Source organism: Antechinus flavipes, chromosome 1, assembly GCF_016432865.1.
Source record: "Antechinus flavipes isolate AdamAnt ecotype Samford, QLD, Australia chromosome 1, AdamAnt_v2, whole genome shotgun sequence".
In the NCBI taxonomy this organism is placed as follows: Eukaryota; Metazoa; Chordata; class Mammalia; order Dasyuromorphia; family Dasyuridae; genus Antechinus; species Antechinus flavipes.
The window spans coordinates 495165333-495186784 of record NC_067398.1 but is presented as its reverse complement, the minus strand read 5'-3'; the positions used below and the strand labels follow the sequence as shown (position 1 = coordinate 495186784).

Below are 21452 nucleotides of genomic sequence, written 5' to 3'. Positions count from 1 at the left end.
TTGACATCAGGAAGAGAACAGCCTAATTTAATTTAAAATGTCTGTAGGGATCACTAATTTTCTAGGGATGGTTTTTTGTTTGTTTGTTTGTTTGTTTTACCTGAAATCTCAAAGAAACCTGCAGATTTCCTATATAATATATTAGATTTACTTACCTAATCCTAGATTCTTAAGTGTCTTCCTTTTCCCTTACTTCATCCCCGACACACACACACACACACACACACACACACACACACACACACACAGATGTGAAAATATGCCTTAACTCAGGAGAATACAATTCTGAAAAATCTTAGATGCTCTACGTCCTGCAGTATCAAATATTACACCAAGACTGAATTCTTTATGTAAAGATAAACAAGCACATCCACCTCATTAGTAAGTGAAAAATATTTTTTACTAGGAAACACAAAGCATTAATTGTATAAAGTATATGGCTCATTAAAGAAAGACCTGCAACCAGATTTCCTTGCCTTAGGAGGCAAGAGACTTTGCTTCCCCAGAGAGCTTTAAAAATAAGGCTGATGACAGGTATTTACACATGTGGAGACAGGTGAGTGGACTGAATGACTTCTTGAAGGCCCCAAGCTTTTTGATTCTATACCAAAATGATTGTTATACTTTTATGAATTGCATTTTCTGTCATTTAAAACAATATCATTCTTCTAAAAAGAAATGCACTATTTAAAAATGAATTTTAAAAGACTTCGTAATCTCTACAATCTTTCTGTGTATTTTCCGCAGATTTTTTAAAAACTCATTTTGTGCTGCATCTAACATTGTGACTTTCTAAATGACATTCCAGCCATAGCTTGTGGCATAAATATTTGAGCCAGCATGCATTTTAATTGTGTGCAGATGTTATGAATGTAAGGCGTCTCTCTCCACTCCTCACTCATTCCAGGAAATTAAGTGAATGGAAACACTACAAGAGAGCTAGAGCTGCGGACAGTTCAAGACACGATCTTTCTGTGACAAATCAGGGAGTCATTCGTCCCATGTACAACATTGCCCACTAATTAGAAATGGCATGACTAAGATTAAATGGGCAAAGCTGGGTCTTCTCTGATTCTCCTGCTCTTGCAGAGTTATTTCAGTGATGGAAAATTGCAAATCAATTGTCTTGGGGGAAAGGGGATGAGAGGAAAAGAGCACATCTGTATCCATAGTAAATCCAAGATTATGTTTTTAGTTTCTATTACACAGAAATGGAATACTACACAGTCAAGAGAAAATAGATGAGTCATCCTTTCACTTTGTCTAGTGATTTACCAACCTCTTAGGGAAATTGATTAAATGCTTAGAACAACTGAACTGTCCATCTGTTCATCACTAACTAGATTTAGTAAAGGACCACTGCTCTCCTTAATTACCCTAGCTAACATGGAGCATCTGCTTCCTCAGCGCCTTTCCGAGTCTGCTATTCAGATGGAAATCAGACGGTTGCAAGTGAAGTAAAGTGATTTTCAGCTTTTCGTTGAATCTTAATGATTTCAGCTTTTTATTGAATTTCATCTAAATTTCATTGAAATTTATAATTTTCATTGAATTTCTTTGAATTTTAGAAGCGACAACCCCCACTTTTTACACGTGAGGAAATTGAGGCTCCAACAAATTAAGTGATTTGCCTCAGATTGAGTGGCTAAGTGCCACCATGGGTAGAGCACTGGAGTCAGAAAATTTGAGTTCAAATCCAGACTCTTTTGATGTGACCCTGGACATATGACTTAACCCTGTCTGCCTCAGTTTCCTCATCTGTAAAATGAGCTGGAAAAGGAAATGACAAACTATACCAATATCTTAGCCAAGAAGACCCCCCAACAACTGCACACACAACTAGCGGCATGAGATGAACTGTAATTCAAGTCTTCTGATTCTTGGTCCACAGTCTATCAGTACGCATCTTTGGAATATCCACCAGTCTGGTCCTGATTATGTTTAATGTTTATGATGTTTAATGATAATAATTAGAGATGTGTAACTAAATGTTTAACAACCAGCTTTCCAAGAGGGGAGATGTACATAAAACATACTTTTTAAATTAAGGTGCATTATTTAATCTAATTCTCTAAAACACTCTTCGTTCTGGACAGTCAACAGATGAATAAATCAGGCCCTGATTTGGGGCCAATTTTGGAGGTATAAATATTCACAATCAAAATTTAACATTTAGGTCTTAAATATCAGTCTTGAGTGTCTTGAGCACACCCCCAATAACAACTCACATTTATATTGAATTTTGGCTCTCCTGCCTTAGAACTCTAAGCTAGCTTTCTGTCTATCATGTCCTGCTGCCTCTTGTCCCCATTTGATTGATGAGGAAAAACTAAGGTTATTACAGAATAAAGGATTGAAGATAACTTGTAAGAGCTGTTACTCGGGCTGAGACCTGTTGAATTCAAAACCAGTAGCAAGATAAACAATTAAAGATTTGTTGTTGTTGTTGTCAGTGGGTTGTGTCTCACTCTTTGTTTTTTAAGGGTTTTTTTGGCAAAGATACTGGAGCAGTTTGCCATTTCCTTCTCCAGCTCCATTTACAGATGGGGAAACTGAGGCAAACAGAGACGTGATTTGCCCAGGGTCACACAGCCAGTAAATGAAGCTGGAGTAGACTGAGGTTTTCCTGGCTTTAAGCTTAGCACTCTATCCAATGAGCCTCCAAGCTGCCCCTAACCAAACAGCTTCAAAAATTCAGAGACGGCCCACATGAGTGATGGTTTTAGAGTACAGAGCAGACAGAGGAGAAGGGCAAGCTTTTATTGGCCTTTTCACTGAGACACTTACTGGAACCAGTACTGGATTCCAGTATCCGCATTCTCCATGCTGGTGTTATGGAGTCAGAGCTGAAACTCTGACCACCGACTGCCGGGATCTCCTGACTCACCAAGTGCTATTAGTCACACCTACAAGACATGGAGGGGGAGGTGCTCTTGGAAGCCTCGGTCATGTCTCCACACCTCCTGTCTGGGTTAACCCCCCACAAAGACACTCACACAGGGGTCTGCCTCTCTGCACCCCTGGGGACAATGGGACGGCCTTCTGGCTCTGGAGTCTGAGAGTTCCTCGGAGGCCATCGGCGGTCGGAGACAGCGAGCCCAGTGGGTTAATGCCTTACAGCATCGTTCTGTAGTGACTGTCTAAGCCAGTGGTTCTCAAACTTTTGTTTTGAGTATCTTTATCCTATTAAAAATTATTGAGGCTTTCTCCTATTGTACACATTAGGACCAATTATTCACTGGATCAGTGTGTGCCGGGACCCGCTGTCTTCCTAAATCATTGACTCGTGTTAAATACAGAAGGGGTTGCTTGCCTGCATCCTTAAGAGACCACAATAGGCCGGCCTTACTGCTAGGGCAGTTTGCGGATTTTTGCCAGCCTGAAACAATCTAAAATGCAGTGCGTTCTGTGCTTAGGGAGGAGACTGAGGCTTCTGGTGAAAATAATCTCTGGATTATATTATTAGAAATTTACCAGATTGGAAATAAAAACTATTTTTGAATTTGTAGACCCTCGAAAAGGGTTTCAGAGATCCCCAGGATTCTCTAGACCACACTTTGAGAACCACTGGTCTAAGACAAGCTCTTAATGGGGGCCTTCCTGATTCCCAGTCAGTGCTTGGCCCACCCACCGGGCTGCCTCCGTGCTAAGCAGTGGGGCACACCTGCGCGGGTTAGGCAGGAAGCGGCTTTGCAAGGCTGTGTTGCACAGGTAACTTTGGGCAGGGAGAGCTTCCTTGGATAGGAGGAAGGGTTTTGCTTGGTTGGTTTTTTAAAAATAAATTCTTGGTGCTTTCGCATCTGTGTGATAATAAGGGATAATCTCCAGCTAAATAAACAAGTTGTGGTGACAGAAATCATAATTTCTATCCAACAAGGTAGATATAAATACTACATGTACACACACAGAGGAATATATATATATATGTATATGTATACATGTATAGAGAACACATACATATGTGTGTACATGCATATATACACAGAGCTGAATATCTATACATGTGTACATATGCATACATACTTGTACACACAGAGGAATAACATGTGTTTGTGTATATACACAGGGAGGAACACATATATACATAAACACAGGAATGTATACATATATACATACAGAGGATTATATATACACAAACACAGGAATGTATACATACTATATATACACACACAGAGGAATATATATATAAATACATTTATACACATATATGTACACACACAGAGAACAGGAAGGTTCTCCTTGTTCGAATTGTGTAGATCTGCTCATTTTATGTTCTGGAAGATCTCCTCCTCCCCACTGACCTTCCCCCTCTTCCCCTTCATGCAGCTGTGTACACACAGCTTCCTCGAAGCCGGCCAGCTGCTGGAGAGTGCTTTTACATGACCTCTCCCCCTTAAAAGCAGAAATGCCATCTCTGCAGAAATGCAAGCTTGCTTTGGCCAAAGCCAGCCCCATTCATCACACGGTCCAGCTGGCTGTTGCTGATGCAGGAAAAGAGAATTGCTCTTTCTTCAGGGATTTCTATTCATTTTAGGGGCTGCCTATAGGAAGGGCATTCTATACCGCTGAAAAGTGATTATTCAGGAGGTCAAAAAGCAAACTACTTAATCAACTATCTGACTTTGGGCAAAAAAAAAAATGAGTGCTAAAATATATAAACAGTAGGAGAAAACAAGTAAGAGGAAATTAATCTGATTCTTCCCTTTTAGATATATAGTTCTTGGTTAATCAGCCAGTCAATAAATATTTACTAAGCACCTACTATGTGGCAAGCACTGCACTAAGTGCTAGGGATACAAAAAAGACAATTCCTGCCCCAGAATGGGGGAGATGCAACAAATATATACAAAGTAAGCTTTATAAAGGATAAATGGGAAATAATTAACAGGGAGGCACAAGAATTTAGAGGGTTTGGGGAAGATTTGCAGCAAAAAATGGGGTTTTAGTTGGGACTTAAAAGGTTAGACTTTGAGAAGCTAGTTTTGATCAGAGCTCCTGTGTGAATCAGTTTTACCTTTTTTAAAATACCATTCCCAGTAATTATTCCTGGCTTCTAAAAGAGTCATCGTGAGCTATGGTTTAATAAGTTTCATAGCCCTTTAGGATTTGGAGAACACTCTAAGGGTTTTATCTCCTTTGATTCCCACAACACTGTGAGAGAGTCACTATGATTTTCCCCATTTTCTAGATGAGGAAACCGAGGCTGAGTGGTGAGTTACCGGCCCACCTCACACAATGAGTAGATTTGAGACAGAACTTTACGAGACATGTCTGCACCTTCCGGGGATGCTGGTCCAGGAGAGGACCAATTATTCACTGGATCAGTGTGTGCCGGGACCTGCTGTCTTCCTAAATCACTGACTTGTGTTAAATACAGAAGGGGTTGCTTGCCTGCATCCTTAAGAGACCACAATAGGCCGGCCCTACTGCTAGGGCAGTTTGCTGATTTTTGCCAGCCTGAAACAATCTAAAATGCAGTGCATTCTGTGCTTAGGGAGGAGACTGAGGCTTCTGGTGAAAATAAACTGCTGAGTGTCATCCTTGAGCCTTGCTAGTAAGCAGAGGTTGAAGCTTACACAGAACCCACTAGAGAAATAAAGGATACCACTGTGACATAAAGGAATTAAAATATGGGGGTACATGGCATTTTATAGACAGGTCAGTGTCTGAAGGCTAAGGAAACATCGATAGATAAATGGAAAGTTAAACTGATACTAGTCTGACTACAGACTGTTTGGGGATCATTGGTGGACAGGTCCCTATATTTGGGGCTACAGACAATTTAATTGTTCAGTAAGCATTTATTAAGCATCACTTATGCTTAAGCAGACTGTTGTAGACACTGTGATACAGGTGCCAAAAAAAATCAAAAGATAGTCTCTGGAAATTTCAAGAGACATAAAAATACTTTTTAGAAGAGAAATAAAGTTTTTTTTAAAGTATTGACAATCTAAAATTGAATAAATATTTAATAAATGTCTACTATGTGCAAGGTATTAGGAAAGATACCTTCTGTGGAGAAGGTGGAATGTGAGCTAGGATTTTAAACCTGGATAGAATGTTAACAGGCAGAAATTTGGGAGGAGAGGGCCTTCCAGGCAGAAGAAACAGTGTGAGCAAAGCTCTGGAGGTGGGAAACCTAAAATGTGTTTTAATGTGTGTAGATTATAATCTAGTTTGGCTGACAGGAGAATATCTGAACTGGAGCTATGAAAAAGCATTACCTATGGCTAGCACCATGGGCCAAAATTTTTTTTTAAAATAATGCCATTTTAAGGATGTCCAAGAGACCATTCATACTATCTTGTTATTCTAGAAAAGATCCTGAATCTCCAAATTTAAATTTAAGTATTTGCTTATAATTTAAATATCTGGGGGAAGGAAAGGGTCAGGTAGTTGGACTTTTCAAACAGATGTACAATCAAAACAAGGAAGGACCCTGTTGCAATTTAATATTTTTAATGGAAAGCAACCTAAATTGCAGTCACTTTTATTACATCATTACTTAAGTAAAAGTCATCTCCTTCTGTGCCTTAATTTCTTTATATGTAAAGTGAGAGTATGAGTTCTAAGATACTCTGAATCATCTGATCCTGTGAATTCTTATTTATTTCCTTCCCTCTCTACTCCAGGTAATAACGCCCAAAATAAGATAGTTGGGTTTTTTGTTGTCCTTGGGAATGACTAATTTTCTCAACTTTGCAGTCAGAAAAGTCATAACCAGGGCCATGCTCTCCTCAGAGCTAGAAGGAAGTTTAGAGCGTGATGCAGGACCGTCACCACCCTGCAGTGTACCTCCAAGGTATACTTAACTAACACCTGGGGCCCCCCTCTCTGCATTGCACCCTGAACATCATCAGCTGGACTGTGCTGCTGACTCACGGGCATTTGCGGGATCCATCTCATTGCTGAGATTCATCTATAAATGGTGTGGAATAGCCCTGGAACTTGTCCCAGAGCAGGGGGGTGATCTTGTGCTTCAGCTAATGGATGGGATGTGTGTGTCCCAAAATTGTGCCTAAAGGTCAGACTCCTGGTCAGTCCCCATAAACGCCGCTGGCTCTGGGCTTGATCCAAATTTGAGTGAAAGGGTACCAGCCCTTTCCCAGGAGCCTTTAGAAACTGCTCAGGCTGCCATCTTTAAATATGGTACCTCTTCTCAGGCCCTTCTCCCCATCCCATCAAAAAAGAGAAATACTAGGTTGGGCCTTCTTGGCTAATCGCTGCCCTCTAAATTTATGTCACTGAAGGACCGGTAGTGACTGGAAACAAGGGAAGCAGTTTAGAGAGAATTATTTTCTTAGCTAATAGAAGTTTTCCCAGGAATTCTTTCACCATACCCCTGAGTATTTCTGTTTTCTAGAATTATTTTTTCCAGGAAGATTGGGGGGTGGGAAGGGTGCTTATTGTCTGCTAACCAATCTCAATCCAATGGGGGAAAGGTCTTGTTATGTCAAAGTTTTTCTTGATGGCCTTTGAATGTCTGATTAGAAAGTAGAGGACCATTGCTTACCCTCTGCTGACTTCTGGACTTTATAATCCCAGAAGGGACTTTTCTCAATAAATTTGATCCCCTTTCCTATAGTTAACTAACTCTTCCTATCTTTTATTTTCATAACTTCAGCCTTTCCACTAAGACTAAATAATAATTATACCACCATACTGCTGTTGCCCTTAATATTATTTAAGAAAGTCATGTAGAGGGTAATGGATAGAACTGGGCATGGAGTCAGGAAAGCCTGAATTTCAAGCATAACCCTGAGCAAGCCAATTAATCTTGCAATATTCCCAAGAATTTTCCAAGACTAGCAACTCATGGTGATCTGTGGTGTCATAAGAGAGTCTTCACTTAGAGTTCCCTTTGCCATTGAAAACATTGGTATAGTCTTTCTGTCTGTTTTTTCTGTCTATCTGTCTATCTACCCATTTCTCCATCTGTCTTTCTCTGTCCATCCATCTATCTATCCATCTGTCCACCTATCCATTTATCCATCTGTCCATCTATCTACGATCCATCTCTCTATCCATTTATCTATCTTATCTTATCCTGTCTTATCTATCTTCTATTTTATCTATATCTATCATCTCTTTGTCATCTATCTCTAACATCTATCTTCTATCATCTATTTATATCCCTCCATCCATATACAATATAGTTATATATTTATGTATCTTTCTACATTTGTATATTTATATGCATATATAAAAATACATAAACATATTTATTAATATTAGGGCAGCCTCAATTTCCTCATCTGTAAAATGAACTGGAGAAGAAAATGGCAAACCAGTATCTTTGCCAAGAAAATCCCAAATGGATTCATAAAGACTTAGTCATAATCAAAAAATGACTGCCTATTTTTGTTTGATACTAAAAAACAGAAGGCTAAAGAAAAGATGAGCTTTTCTGGTAAGGATATTTGAAGGTAGCATGTATCCCACACCTAGGAAATAACATGCCATTATTTGCTCCTGGCCACAGAATTTTCAAGCTTGATGTCTCTAAAATGCCAGGCGTGTCCCCGGACCCCAAGAAAAGTACTCTGCATTCACTTCAAGAAGAGAGCTCCATATTTTAGGAAACAGAAGACTTGGTTTCACAATGAATCAGTAACAAGATGGCCTTATGGCTTTCAGCCAAGCTGAGCCATCAGTCTACCAAGAACAACTTGTGGGGAGCGAGTCAGATTTGGGTCTTGTTTTACTGCCTGTTTCCTAAAGAAAATCTCATATCCTGTCTAACCAAGAACGTATTTGTCAAAGATAAAATAAAGCACATTTTTAGAAGGCAGAAGGAAATAAACCACCCTAAGTGCCCATTGCATTGTGCCCCAAAGGGAAGTACACACTTTTTAAACACAGAATTTACCTAAGAATGACTCAGATCTCATTTAGAAATCATTTTGCTTTGATCTCCTAAAAGCAAAGATTGTGCACTAGTAGCCCATGTGGACATTGTTCTCCCTTGTCTCAGGCCCCTGGCCTATTTCTTATCTGTGTTTTTTCATCGTTTACCAATTAAGGAAATTTTAAGATTTAATTTTCTTAACTAATTTCAAGCCAATTTTTGACTAATTTACCTTTAAAAATTGGTTTTCCTAATTAACAAATAAATATTTACATAATTATATTTTTTTGGATGAAAAGTAGTCCTGAATGCACAATCCCAGTGCTTGGCACATAGTAGGTGTTTAATTAATACTTGTTGATTAAATGAACACAGAAATGGCTGCATTTTGAGTGAGCTTCTTCTCTGCTACGTTACAGACCACAGTCATTGACTATGTGAAGCCTTCAGATCTCAAGAAAGACATGAATGAGACCTTCAAGGAGAAGTTTCCTCATATCAAATTAACGCTCAGCAAAATACGAAGGTACCGTGCAGACTGACATCTATATGGCATTTTCTGTGACATAGCCCCAGCTTACACTAAAATTGGTCAGCTCTTTTGTGGGCTGGTAACTAAATCCCTGCAGAAAAAGGGTTAGGAAAAATGTCTTTTAAGTAAATGAGTGGTTCTGTGATAGCTCTGATCTTGGAGACATTGTGCAAATTAATTTCCAGGGAAGGAAAAAAATGAGTTGTTTTGCTTTCATCAATACTACCTGAGCAATAAGAAAAATGGAGTTGGGAGGTAAAAGATTGACAGTAAATGTTGCCACCTAGAAAACTGTTGATAGTTCAAGAAAGAATAGGCAATGGATCTATGATTTCCCTTGTAGGAAGAAATTCTACTAATTCCGATCAATGCTTAGTCTTAAACAGATTCCTAAAACATAGAAAATAAAATATTCTGCCTAGAGGTACATGGCCAGTGGATTTCAAGCAGAATAGTCCAGAGGTGAAACTAATAAAATAAAAAATAGAAATATGCAGCCACCCAATTAGCCATAATTTGGTCATTTCTTATATTTAGCCATGTTTTAGAGTCTAGCTTTCTCGAGATTTATTTGAGTTCACAATACAATCAACAAAATCAGCTGAAGTAGCTCTACCTAAATCTCAATAACGCCAGTATTTTAATTAAGTTTGGTTTGGTTTGGTTTTGCAATCTACAAAGTTGCTTTTCATGCATGCAAATTATAGTATTTATCTAACTTAATAATTGATCCACATTTTGCTAGAATGTCCCCTATATCATGTTGAAATCATGTGCCTGTGTTCTGCTCTGTTAATTAGTCCAGCACAGGTGTAATTCTGACTTTTATCTAAAAAACAAGGCTAAAGTAAAACAAATACTCATACCTTTTATCTTGGACCAAAGAATTTTTATAAATACAAAAGGTTCAATTTTAAAATAATAGCTTCTTAGCTCTGGCCAATAATTGAGATAACCATTGGACAAAACTTCTACTTAGTACTAAGGTTTATTTTCTGGCTTAATTTGATTTAAATGTTTTTGGCTTTCTTGCCCCTCTTCACTTTGATCCAGTTCATTCCTTGTTTATAAAATGTCTGCCATTGTTAGGTTTGAATTAATTACCCTGAAGTTTACTCCATTGTCTGGCTTATTGTTTCTGTCCTGCTTTCTGTTTTCACCTTCCTATATGATGATATGACAGCATTGAGCTGTTGTATCTAGGGAAAGTTTAAAAGTTATGCCATCTCCCATTTCCACATTTTAAGCATGAGAAAGAGACATGTCTATTTTCACCTTGTCTCTTTAGTGTTTCCTCCTTTGATGCACAAAAATGACTAAAGGTTTCTAAGTTCTGTCAATCAGGTCTCACTGAAACAACTTTAATCTTGTTTTAGGACAAATCTAGGTGAGTTCAGTGAGGCTTCTCAACGGGTTGGCCACAGGACAATATGTTTTTTTGGCTACAGAAATTCTCTCAGGTTGTCCACCAGCAGGTTGAGAACTGGTATTCTGCAGATCAGTGATGCACAGCAGATAGGTAACACCATAGATAGAACCCCAAGTCTAGAGTCAGGGAGATTTATCTTTCTGAATTTAAATCTAGACTCAGACATTTACTGGCTCTGTGACTCTGGGCAAATCCACTCCAGTTCGTTACCCAAATAGGGTCACAAAGAGTCGATGCCGAAATGATTGGACAACAGCAACAACAAAAATTGTCCTGCTAAAGAAAATAGTCACACTTATGAAATCTGTGCTCCTTGAAGTATCAAAGTATTAAGTACTTTCAATGATATTCAAAGGAAATTTTCTCCATCTAGAAAGCAAACAGCCTTTGTCTACTTTGAGAAGCTGGCCCTCAAGGGGAAGCTAAACAAACAACCAGAAGCTTTGTGCAGGGGCCTGTGTACTGCTAGCTTCCAAAATTGGAAGTGACCTCAAAAAACATGAAATCAAGCACTTAATTGATGTAAGTTTACTTGGGACCCAATAGCTGGTGAAATTGGTGGTCCTTGAAGTACTCAAAGTAATAAGTACTTTCAGTAATATTCAAAGGAAATTCTTTTCATCTGGCTAGCTAACAGCTACATATCTGTAATCCTTGAGTATCAAAGTATTAAGTACTTTCAGTGACATTCAAAGGAAATTTCCTCCATCTAGATAGCTAACAGCTACATAAGACCTAATACATAAGTTCTAGAGGGTGACTTGAGATTAAGGATGCAACCAATAAACATCAGAGGTAGAATTGCAGTCTGTTTGTTTTTAAGGGAAGAACCCAACTGTCTATGCACTATATCAAACTATCTCTTAATTTCAATAATGGAAAAAAGAATGCATTAATATTGGCCCTATGAATCACATTATTAACAATAATCATACTAATTCTACAATAATAAAATCATAATCATAGCAGAAATACTACTAACAATAACTGCTATTTAGCTAGTGCTTTAAGGTGGATAAAGCCTATAACATGTATCCTCAGGTAGGAGGAAAGAGCCCTGGTTTTGGAATCAAAGGGCGTAAGTTCTAGTCCCTCCTATGTCAGCCTATTTATGTGACTTTCCAGTAACGTCCAGGGTTTTGATTTTCTCTCATGTAAAAATAGGGTGGGCATGATGTCCCCTCAACTCCCTTCCAACTTTAGACCAATCATGCTCACAATAATCCTTGAGGGGTCCAATACAAGAATGGTTATATATATTTTATAAATGTTTTCTTCACTTAATAGGCTAAAGAATTCCCAAAGATGGCCTCTATTACACAGTGTCTTTGGAGGGAAGCTAAGAAAAACTTTCAGAAATCAAGTTTTGCTTGTCTTTGCTCTTTGCCAAGTGATCAAGTTCCAGGATGCTGACAGGTTATGTTTCCTTTTTTCTTTTTTTCTCTAGTCTGAAGCGAGAGATGAGGAAACTTGCATTGGAGGATTGTGGCTTCGAGGAGCCTACCGTGGCCATGGCCTTTGTCTACTTTGAGAAGCTGGCCCTCAAGGGGAAGCTAAACAAACAGAACCGGAAGCTTTGTGCAGGGGCCTGTGTACTGCTAGCTGCCAAAATTGGAAGTGACCTCAAAAAACATGAAGTCAAGCACTTAATTGATGTAAGTGTGCTTGGGACCCAATAGCTAGTGAAGGGCCCATTTTTAGTTTGGTGAGCATCCATCCAAAGGATTCTTTAGGTATTATGAAATCATCTTAGATATCTATAGAAACTAGAGGAACCTGTCAGATGGATTGCCTTACCTGGGAATAAGTAGAAAAGGACTTTTTTCTCCTCTCTCAGCAATGACAAATATTTATTTTTCCCCACTCAATAGTATTTTAATTTTTCCAATTATATGTAAAGATAGTTTTCAACATTCATTTTTATAAGATTTTGAGCTCCAATTTTTTTCTCCTTCCTTGCCTTATTTCTTCCCTCTCCAATATAACAAGTAATCTGATATAGGTTATACATATACAGTCATTTTAAACATATTTCCATATTAGTCATCTTGTGAAAAAAAAATCAGAACAAAAGAAAAAAACCACAAGAAAGGAAAAAAAACCAAAAAAATGAAAATGGTAAGCTTCAATCTTCATTTAGTTTCCATAGTTCTTTCTCTGGATGTAGATGGCATTTTCCATCCCAAGTCCATTTGGAATTGAATGACAAGCATTTATTAAGCACCTACTATGTTTCCACGAGGACAGTCTTTATCCTTGAAGAGTTTCTAACTATTTCATATAAAAATGAGGAAGAATAATTGTGAGGAAGGGAGGATTAGACAAAATTCACTTTGGCAGGTGTACAGGAAGAAGCCCAGCCTTTACTCTTGCCATAAAATTTGTGGGGTAAAATTGTGGTAGAACTGTGGTCCCCAGAACCAGGAGCCTGCCAGGATCAGCAGAATATGATCCAAATAGTGGTTAATACAACTTGGTGATTTTCCTGCATAGCTGATTGCTTATCATTGGGGAAAGACTTAGGGTTATAGCTGCCCTTGTAAAGAAAAGTAGCCATTTAGAAGCAAAAGAAATAGAGTTCCTATGAGATCCACTTGTGTGGTTATTACCTGAACCATCTGTGCTAATTCATATTCAGGGACAGTGTGATATGATGCAAATAGAGAATAGAGGGCTTGAATTTGATTCTGAGAATGAAGAGTCTGGGTTTCAATCTTCTCTTCCTTCCTGGGTACCTTGCAGCACATTGGGAGTGGACTAAATGATTCCTAATAGCTTTAAATTTATGATCCTATTCTGATGAAATCTAAGTACTATGCTTGAAATGATCAAAGTATTATTTCTAAAGTACTTGTGTATAATCTCTTTATTTATTATGTGGAAAGATTCTGAGGTTACCTGCTCCCATCCAACTAAAAGTACTCCACAGCCACATGTAGTGAATATATACATATACATGTAATGAATTTAGCATTAAGAGACTTCCATAGATCTTCCTTAAATGATATAGACACACAGAATGAATATTGAAAAAGGCAAAGTGGCAATAGGCGTACTTAGTAATTATATGGTAATATACCACCTAGAATAAAGCTAATGTAATCAGTGTAAAAATGGCTTGCTTCAGCAATTTGCCTAATGAATTTCAAGCCAGCAGTAATTTGAATAGGCAGCCAACTGCTCTATGGGCTAAATTTTCTGAATGTACCACACAGCACAATGTGAGCACGCCAACTAGAATGCAGCCTAATCAGAATTTTTAAATATCTTTACAAAAACCCAGGGATGTGCTGCTAAATATTTAACAACCAGCTTTCCAAAAAGATGGTGGGTTTTTTGTTTATTTGATCTGCTTTTTTTTTTTTTTTTTTTTTTTTTTTTTTTTTTTTTTACATTTTCTCATTCCTTTCTTAAGTCTAGACAATCAACAAAACAATAAATCAGGCCCTGGTTTTTGTAGCATTTGCCAATTTCTGAGGTGTAAATACTCACACTGAAAATTTAACAATCTGCTTTTTGGAGCCTGAACCAACATACCCCTGAGGAAATTTTCCCCAGTGACTCCCATCATCATTGTTTTTCCCCACTGTGAACTATTACATTCTGTACTACAAAACTCAAGAATCTCAGCATTCGAGGAGACCTTAGTGATTATCCATTCCTACTCAAATCTAAACAAGAATCTACTCTACAACATACCTGACCAGTGGTCAATCACCCGTGGCTTAAAGACCTCCAGAGAGAAGGAACCTGTTCCCTTCATAAAGTAGCCCATTAATTCTAATTTTTATGAAATCTAGCATTACTTTCAATTTGTTTTTCTCACCACAATTTCCATCTGGGACCAAATACAACAAATCCAATCCAACCTCCATGTAATAGCCTTTGGAGAACCAATATCATGCCTCAGTTCCTTTCCCCTCAAGTCTAAACATTCTGGGGAGGGGGAACCAGATTCCCAATTTCACCAGCATAGGAAGGAAACATTTTCTGCTAATACATCTCTCTAGCTGCTCCACAGCTTAGCATCCTCATTACCAGGGAACTCTGAAAAATTAAATGATACATCCCACAGCCAGAATGTGTCAAAGGCACTATTAGAACTCATCGCTGACATTGAGGTCTTGTTTCTAAAGCCTAAATACTCTTAAACTGCCGGTTATATCCCCAGTTTTTTCAACTAGTTTTCATATAACAAGCTCTTCTTCCTCATTCTGGTTGCCCCCCGCTAGACTGGGTATTCTTAACCTTTTTCTGCCACAGATCTCTTTGTTAATCTAATGACCATTTTTTGGAATAATGTTTATTTTATGAATCAAATGCATAAAATAAAGTACATAGGATTAGAAGAGAAATTCATTCTGTTAGATTATAGTTTGGACAACTCTGAGTTTGAACTCTGAGTTCAAATCAGTCCTCAGACACTTATTATTTGGGTGCTGCAGGTAAGTTTCCTCATTTATAAAATAGATATGATAACAAAACTTATTATACTTATATTATGTATTTAACAGAGTATTTGTAAAGATAAAATGAGATAATATGTGTAAAGTTTGTCATAAACTTTAAAGAGATATATAAATATCAAGTATATACAGTTATTAAAAACATTTTTAAAAACAAGTTTACAGACATCCTGAAATCTATCCATAGACCTCAGGTTAAAAATCTTTATTCTGGAAGCTTTCCAGAAGATCAGTGCCCTCCCTAAAAGGGAAGCCCAAGGATGAAACGATTTTCCTGATGTGTTCTAGCCAGGCAGAGGACAAAGAAATCAGAATTACACAGGTCTACTCACCCAACATGTCTCTCATGAGGCAACTCATTTGGTCTGTTGGTTCATATAGAGCTTGATTTGAACACGTATAAAATCCCATCTTATCCACTCATGCATTATTTGTTATTGTCCTTGAGGATAGGGATTTGCTGCTTTTAATAGCCCCAGTACTTAGCACACTTATTGTTGTTCAGTCTTGTCCAATTCTTTGTGACTTTATTCGGGGTTTTCTTGGCAAAGATCCTGGTTCACCATTACCTTCTCCAAATCATTTTCCCAATGGGGAGACTGAGACCATCCCAGTGGGGTAAGGGCCTTGCCTGGGATCACGCAGCTAATGTGTGTCTGAGTCCGGATCTGAGTCTTCTTGACTTCAGATCCATATTCCGTCCACTGCATCACCTCGATTGTTTACTAGAGAAAAAGAGAAAAATGATTTCTTGGGTTAAAAACCCTCCACAGCTTGAGTAAGTCACAACCAATCAATCACTTAGTCAATGAGCAATGTGATGAAAGGTGCTGTTCACATCCAGAAAGAGAGCTATGGAGATTGACGGTGGATCAAAGCATAGTGTTTTCACCTTTTTGTGTGTTGTTGCTATTTGCTGGTTTTTTTCCCTTTTAATCTGATTTTTCTTGCTCAAAATGATGAATATGAAAATATGTTTAGATAATTGTACATGTTTAATATCAGATTGTTTGCTGTCTTGGGGAGGGAGTGGGGGAGAGAGGGAGAAAAATTTGGAACACAAGGTTTTTCAGAGGTGAAAATTGAAAATGATCTTTCATGTATTTGGAAAAATAAAATACAATTTTAAAAAATAATAAAACTCCAAATGGAGTCATGACAAGTCAGATACAGCTGAAATGACTGAAAAATAATGGAAGACCATAAGACATGAATACTGTGGCAGTAATGGTTATTGGTTGTTGTTGTTTTTTCCCTTCTATTTCAGAAACTGGAAGAGAAGTTCCGGCTGAACCGACGAGAGCTGATTGCCTTTGAATTCCCAGTCTTAGTGGCCTTGGAATTTGCTCTCCATCTGCCTGAGCATGAAGTCATGCCCCACTACAGACGCCTGATCCAGAATTCCTAGCACAGGCTCCCCTCCTGGGGCAGAGGGAAAGACTGCTTCCTTTGAGGTCTGTGGAACAGCGGTTACGACTGGAAATGCAAAGACGAAACTCAAAATATACCAAATTTTTTTTCCATTCAACATCGTTTTCTTCTGTAGTAGAAACTGTACTAAAGACATTTCAGGGACTCTTCAGTCTTTTTCAGCCTAAAGGAACTCATGGTAGCTCTCAACTACTCAGAGCAAAGGAAGGAGAGAAAGCAGTGGAGACCCAGCTCTGTCCCTGGGAAAATGGGCTTTTGGGGACCAAGGGACAAATTTCAGTTGCCCATCTCAGCTTCTTGGAGTGCAAGAGTCTTTCACAGTCTCCATTCCGGTCTTCCTGCTGGTCACCTGTCCACCTTGCAAACCCAGACCAGGACCTTCTCTCTTTTACTATTTCTCTATTGACCTGTTCCAACCCGGGATAGGGGCAGTTGAAGGGAAGGGGAGAGGGGACTTTCAGAAATGGGGGAAAAGCTTTTTAAAAGATATCTTCCTTCACTGTGTCAAAAAAGAGTGTGCCAATCTATTTTTGTATTTGATATTGGAAGTGCACTTTTCCTAGGGCAGGGGAGGGGGGAGGTAGTGAACACGTATGTCTGGGTGCATGTTTAAATGCACATGTATGTGTGTTTACATTCATGTATGAGTAGGAACACTACATTCCTAATCTCCAAACAGTGTAATAGTTTACAGAGAGGTAAGCAGGTTACAGGCCTGACTTTCTGTGATTTCTTGAAAATGTAACTTTTAGGAAATATGAGCAGTGAAATCATCCTTAATATTCAGTTCCAGATCATTTATCCCTTTTATGCCTTTTCTGAGATGGCAATTTCAGCTACTACAACAAGTCACCGGCAGACCACTCCCTCCAGAATTGTATTTTTCTTGTTCAGTTGTTTTTCAGTCATGTCCAATCTTTATGACCCCATTTGGGGTTTTCTTGGCAAAATTCTGGAGTGGTTTGCCATTTCCTTCTCCAGCTCATGGGACCGAGGCAAACAGGGTTAAGTGACTTGCCCAGGCTCACACAAGTGTCTAAGGCCAGATTTGAATTCAAAAGGATGAGTTTTTCCACTGCACCATCTCGCCACCCTCAGTATTGCATGGAGTAAAGCTAAAATGGCCAGCAGTCTGGAATTCCTATTCTCTTCCTAAAGTCCTTTGCTCCCTCCGCCTGTGTAGTCCACCCTTGCACTTTTCCCACCTGGGAGATGGGCAGAATTGCACTCTGTCCTGTTGTATTTCTGTGCTCTATGTTAGAGTGCTTCCTGAGCACACTGGTTGTGCTGTCTGGGAAACTGTTTTACCCAGATCCAGAGTACGGATGAGTAAGGTTATATAAATGCTATCTTGGAGTTTGGAGAGCTGAGACAAACAATATAATAAGTTTAAAATTGAGTTGGTGGAAACAAGCATTTGCCTTTTTAAAAAAATTTATTACCATGTAATCCAGGAGCTATTTTCAGGCTGAATTTTCACAGTTTAATTCCAGTCATTTAGGCAACTTAGACTGAAAAACTTGGGCAAATGAACCAGAGTACCATGGCTACTCCATCTTATATCACACAAAGACAGTGTGTTAACCTAAGGGTGCCAGAAGATTGAAGAAAGATTTCTATGTTTATGTACAGAAAGAATTTTAAAATATTTATTATATATATATAAAATATATGTATGTGTGTATATATACACATATGTCTAACCGACACTTTTTCCAGTGCATTGCAAATTCGTCTGTCATTTCTGCCCAAAACTTTTTAAATTTGGATTCCCGTTAAGCTAGAGAAAAAATTCAAAGCTTTCCATCAGCCTTGGATGGGAGGTGGGGATTATGAGGAGAAATTTTATCAACAAACTTTGACCTGCCAGGGCCTGAAGTCAGAGTCAGAAAGGACTTGAAGATCACAGCAGTTGTGGAAAGGAGACATTTTCTTCGGACTTGAAGCTTACCTAAGTTTTCTCATTTTCTCCCTCTTTGCACAAGTGTGCTCATCAGGAAGCAGTGCAGATTGATTTTTTTTTATAGTGAATGGATACAAGTTTGAGCTCATGTAGGTAGACCCATCACTTCAGGTGACCCAGAAAGAGAAGACCATCTAATCAACAGATGCTTGTGGAGTTGTATTGATATGATACTCTGCAGTTTGGGGGCTACAAAATGCCTCACCAGGCTCATGATTTCGAGTACCCTGAGTTTCTAAGTTATTCTGTCCCAAATAGGTTTTGACAGTGTCTGTCAACCAAAAGACCTTCACCTCAAGATTTAACAGCCCTTTGGTGATGAGAAGCAGAGCTGGAGTTTCCCCCAGGTGTCTTACTCCTGGTCAAACTGCTTCATTCATAAGATACCCAAAAATGTCTCCGAGAGACAGTCTCTCCGTTGTCCTTCTGCATTCAGTCTTTCCCCACCTCCTGAATTTTGAAGGCAGACAGTGGGACAGGCACTTACCTTCCCAATAACCCGAGTCCTACTGAAAGAGCCAGGACAACCCCTCGTTAATCTAGACTTGCACTTGTTCTTGTTTAACAACGTATTATATTTGACATTTCTGTGGTCTATTTGCTTTTTGACATTTGAAGGGTGGGCAAGAATCTGGTCTCCTTTAAAGAACCATTGATTTTAAATCTCTTTTATTACATTCTGCCTTACTATTTGTTTTCATTTCAATTGATTGGGAAGGGGTTGTTTGATTTTTAAAGGGAAGTAGGGGGAAAAAAGGGGCTTTTCCAGGGTCAGCTGGGACGGAAGACATTTTTAATAAGAAATCTTCAATTTAATGAAAGTGTCTCACCTGTTTTATACATAACCTTGCAGAGGAGTACCAGGGGCGTAGAAGGGGAAGGAGGTAAAGGGAATAGAAGTTTCCCCAAGGATTTGGGGGAGCCGAGCCACAAGTGCTTGGTCAGTGACTTGGGAAGGCAACCTTGGGAAGGCTGGGAGAGGAGAGGAAGAATCGTGTCTTCTAGGAGATTCACAGATGAACAGTCAACCCCACACCACCACAGATTATATAATTAAGACAAAGCTCTCATCCCACTCCCAGGCTGGCCTAGGTATTTATTCTAGCATGGGTCCACCCATCTAAAAATATCTAAGAGCCTGAGGGTACAATTTGTCCCAGCCCTTCCCTGGTCCTTCAGGCCAGCCGTGGCCTGTGGCCTGTGGCCTGTGTACTCCTGCAGGATTGGCTTTTGTCGGTTGTAGCCCATCTCCAAGTGACCAGGATCCAGCGGTCCAGCAGCTCAGAAGTAAGAAGCAACTTTGGCCCAAAGAGCACACTGAGTGTTGGCTGATGGGACGAGTTGTGCTGCTCACATAGGAAGCTAAGCCATACAGACCGGGGAGTGAATGGCCATTTTCAGAGCTTGGGTTGCCAGGGGTCTTGCTAAGGAAGGCCCTACCTTTGAAATTCACTTGCCTTATGTGTTGGTATTGTTATCCCTGATTGTTCATCCCTGATGGAGTCATCAAGCTTCTGGGAAGGGCCCCAGCACAGTAAGCCCCCAGGATGAATTTAATTCCTCGGCCTCCTCACGTGGAGGCTCCCCTGCCAGAGCACAAGGCAGGGCCAGTTTAGGGATGCTGGAGCCAAAGGCTTATTATCCTTCCTCCTCTCGCCATCCTGTGACATCCTCTGCTAAACACAACAGGAAATTGAGGACCAAATGGAAGAGATGAATGTTTTCCTTGGTCAAAGGGAGTTAATATACCATGGTTTTTGTTTCATTACCCATAAGACAGTCTAGGGACAGTCAACTCCTTGGTAAATGTTGCTGTGTATCATAAGCTGTACCTTACCAGGTTTGGGCTTAATTTTTTTTTGGGGGGGAAGGGGATTAAGCTGCTTTCCCTCTTGTAACAATAAATAAAATTGTTCAGTACTAAACTCTTGTTATTACTGAGTTTTTATCTCTAAAATATTTGCACTTTGATTCTATTTACACAGCAGTTTTGTGGGCTTACCTTCTTAATTAGAGTGTGAGGTACATAGGGCATATTCTATTACTATTCCCATTTTACAGATAAGGAATCTGGGGTCAAAAAAAAGGAAATGTGGACAAAAGATTTGGAGTAACTATCAGGAACAGTATCATTCCTATAACTCCTTAATGTTTACAAAACAATACAAAAAAGTGGATAGAACACATTTACTCCTTTTTACTTATGGGGAAACTGAGGCTCAAATAGATTAAGTCACTTACCTAGGGTCACTTATAATAAATGTCAAAGATGGATTTCAAATCTAGGTCTCTTGTGATCCTATTTCTAGTGCTTTTAATACCACCCCATATTGCCTGTCTAGAAATGCAGTCCCAGTATCTATTATTAGCTTATGGCTAATGCTGATATTTGGAGGCAAAAGAAACATTTCAGTGGGTATTCCTATAAATGAAAAACAGAACTCAAGAGGAAAGAATTAGAAATCTGGAAGATTGCTAAGAATGCAGTTCTTCCATTAATGATTCTTGTCCCACAGGAGAGGCTTGAGAGAAAACTAGAATGGATGCATGAGTTCAATTCAATAAATATTTATTAAATACCTACTATAAGCTAGGAACTTTGCTTAGCTGAGGTTAGAAAAAAAGCCCCCACCCCAAAAAAAAAAAACCTACAGACCCTGTCTTCAAGGAACTTACAATCTAATGGTAGGAAAAGGAGAGCAACATGCAAACAAAACCAACTATAAAACAGGCTAAGTAGGAAATAACAAAGGGAAGGCCTTGGAATTAAAAGGAGTTAAGGA

At 39.0% G+C, this 21452-nt stretch overlaps 1 protein-coding gene across 1 annotated transcript in view; it reads left to right on the top strand.

Annotated features, from left to right (window-relative positions):
• Window positions 1-20594, top strand: part of CABLES1 (Cdk5 and Abl enzyme substrate 1) — a 150446-nt gene extending 129852 nt beyond the window's left edge. The window contains exons 8-10 of the mRNA XM_051970341.1: window positions 9268-9374; window positions 12257-12464; window positions 16543-20594. Coding sequence (XP_051826301.1) covers window positions 9268-9374; window positions 12257-12464; window positions 16543-16683 — 456 coding nt within the window. The 3' untranslated portion in view covers window positions 16684-20594. The remainder of the gene's footprint in view (window positions 1-9267; window positions 9375-12256; window positions 12465-16542) is intronic.
• Window positions 20595-21452: the final 858 nt, after the last annotated feature.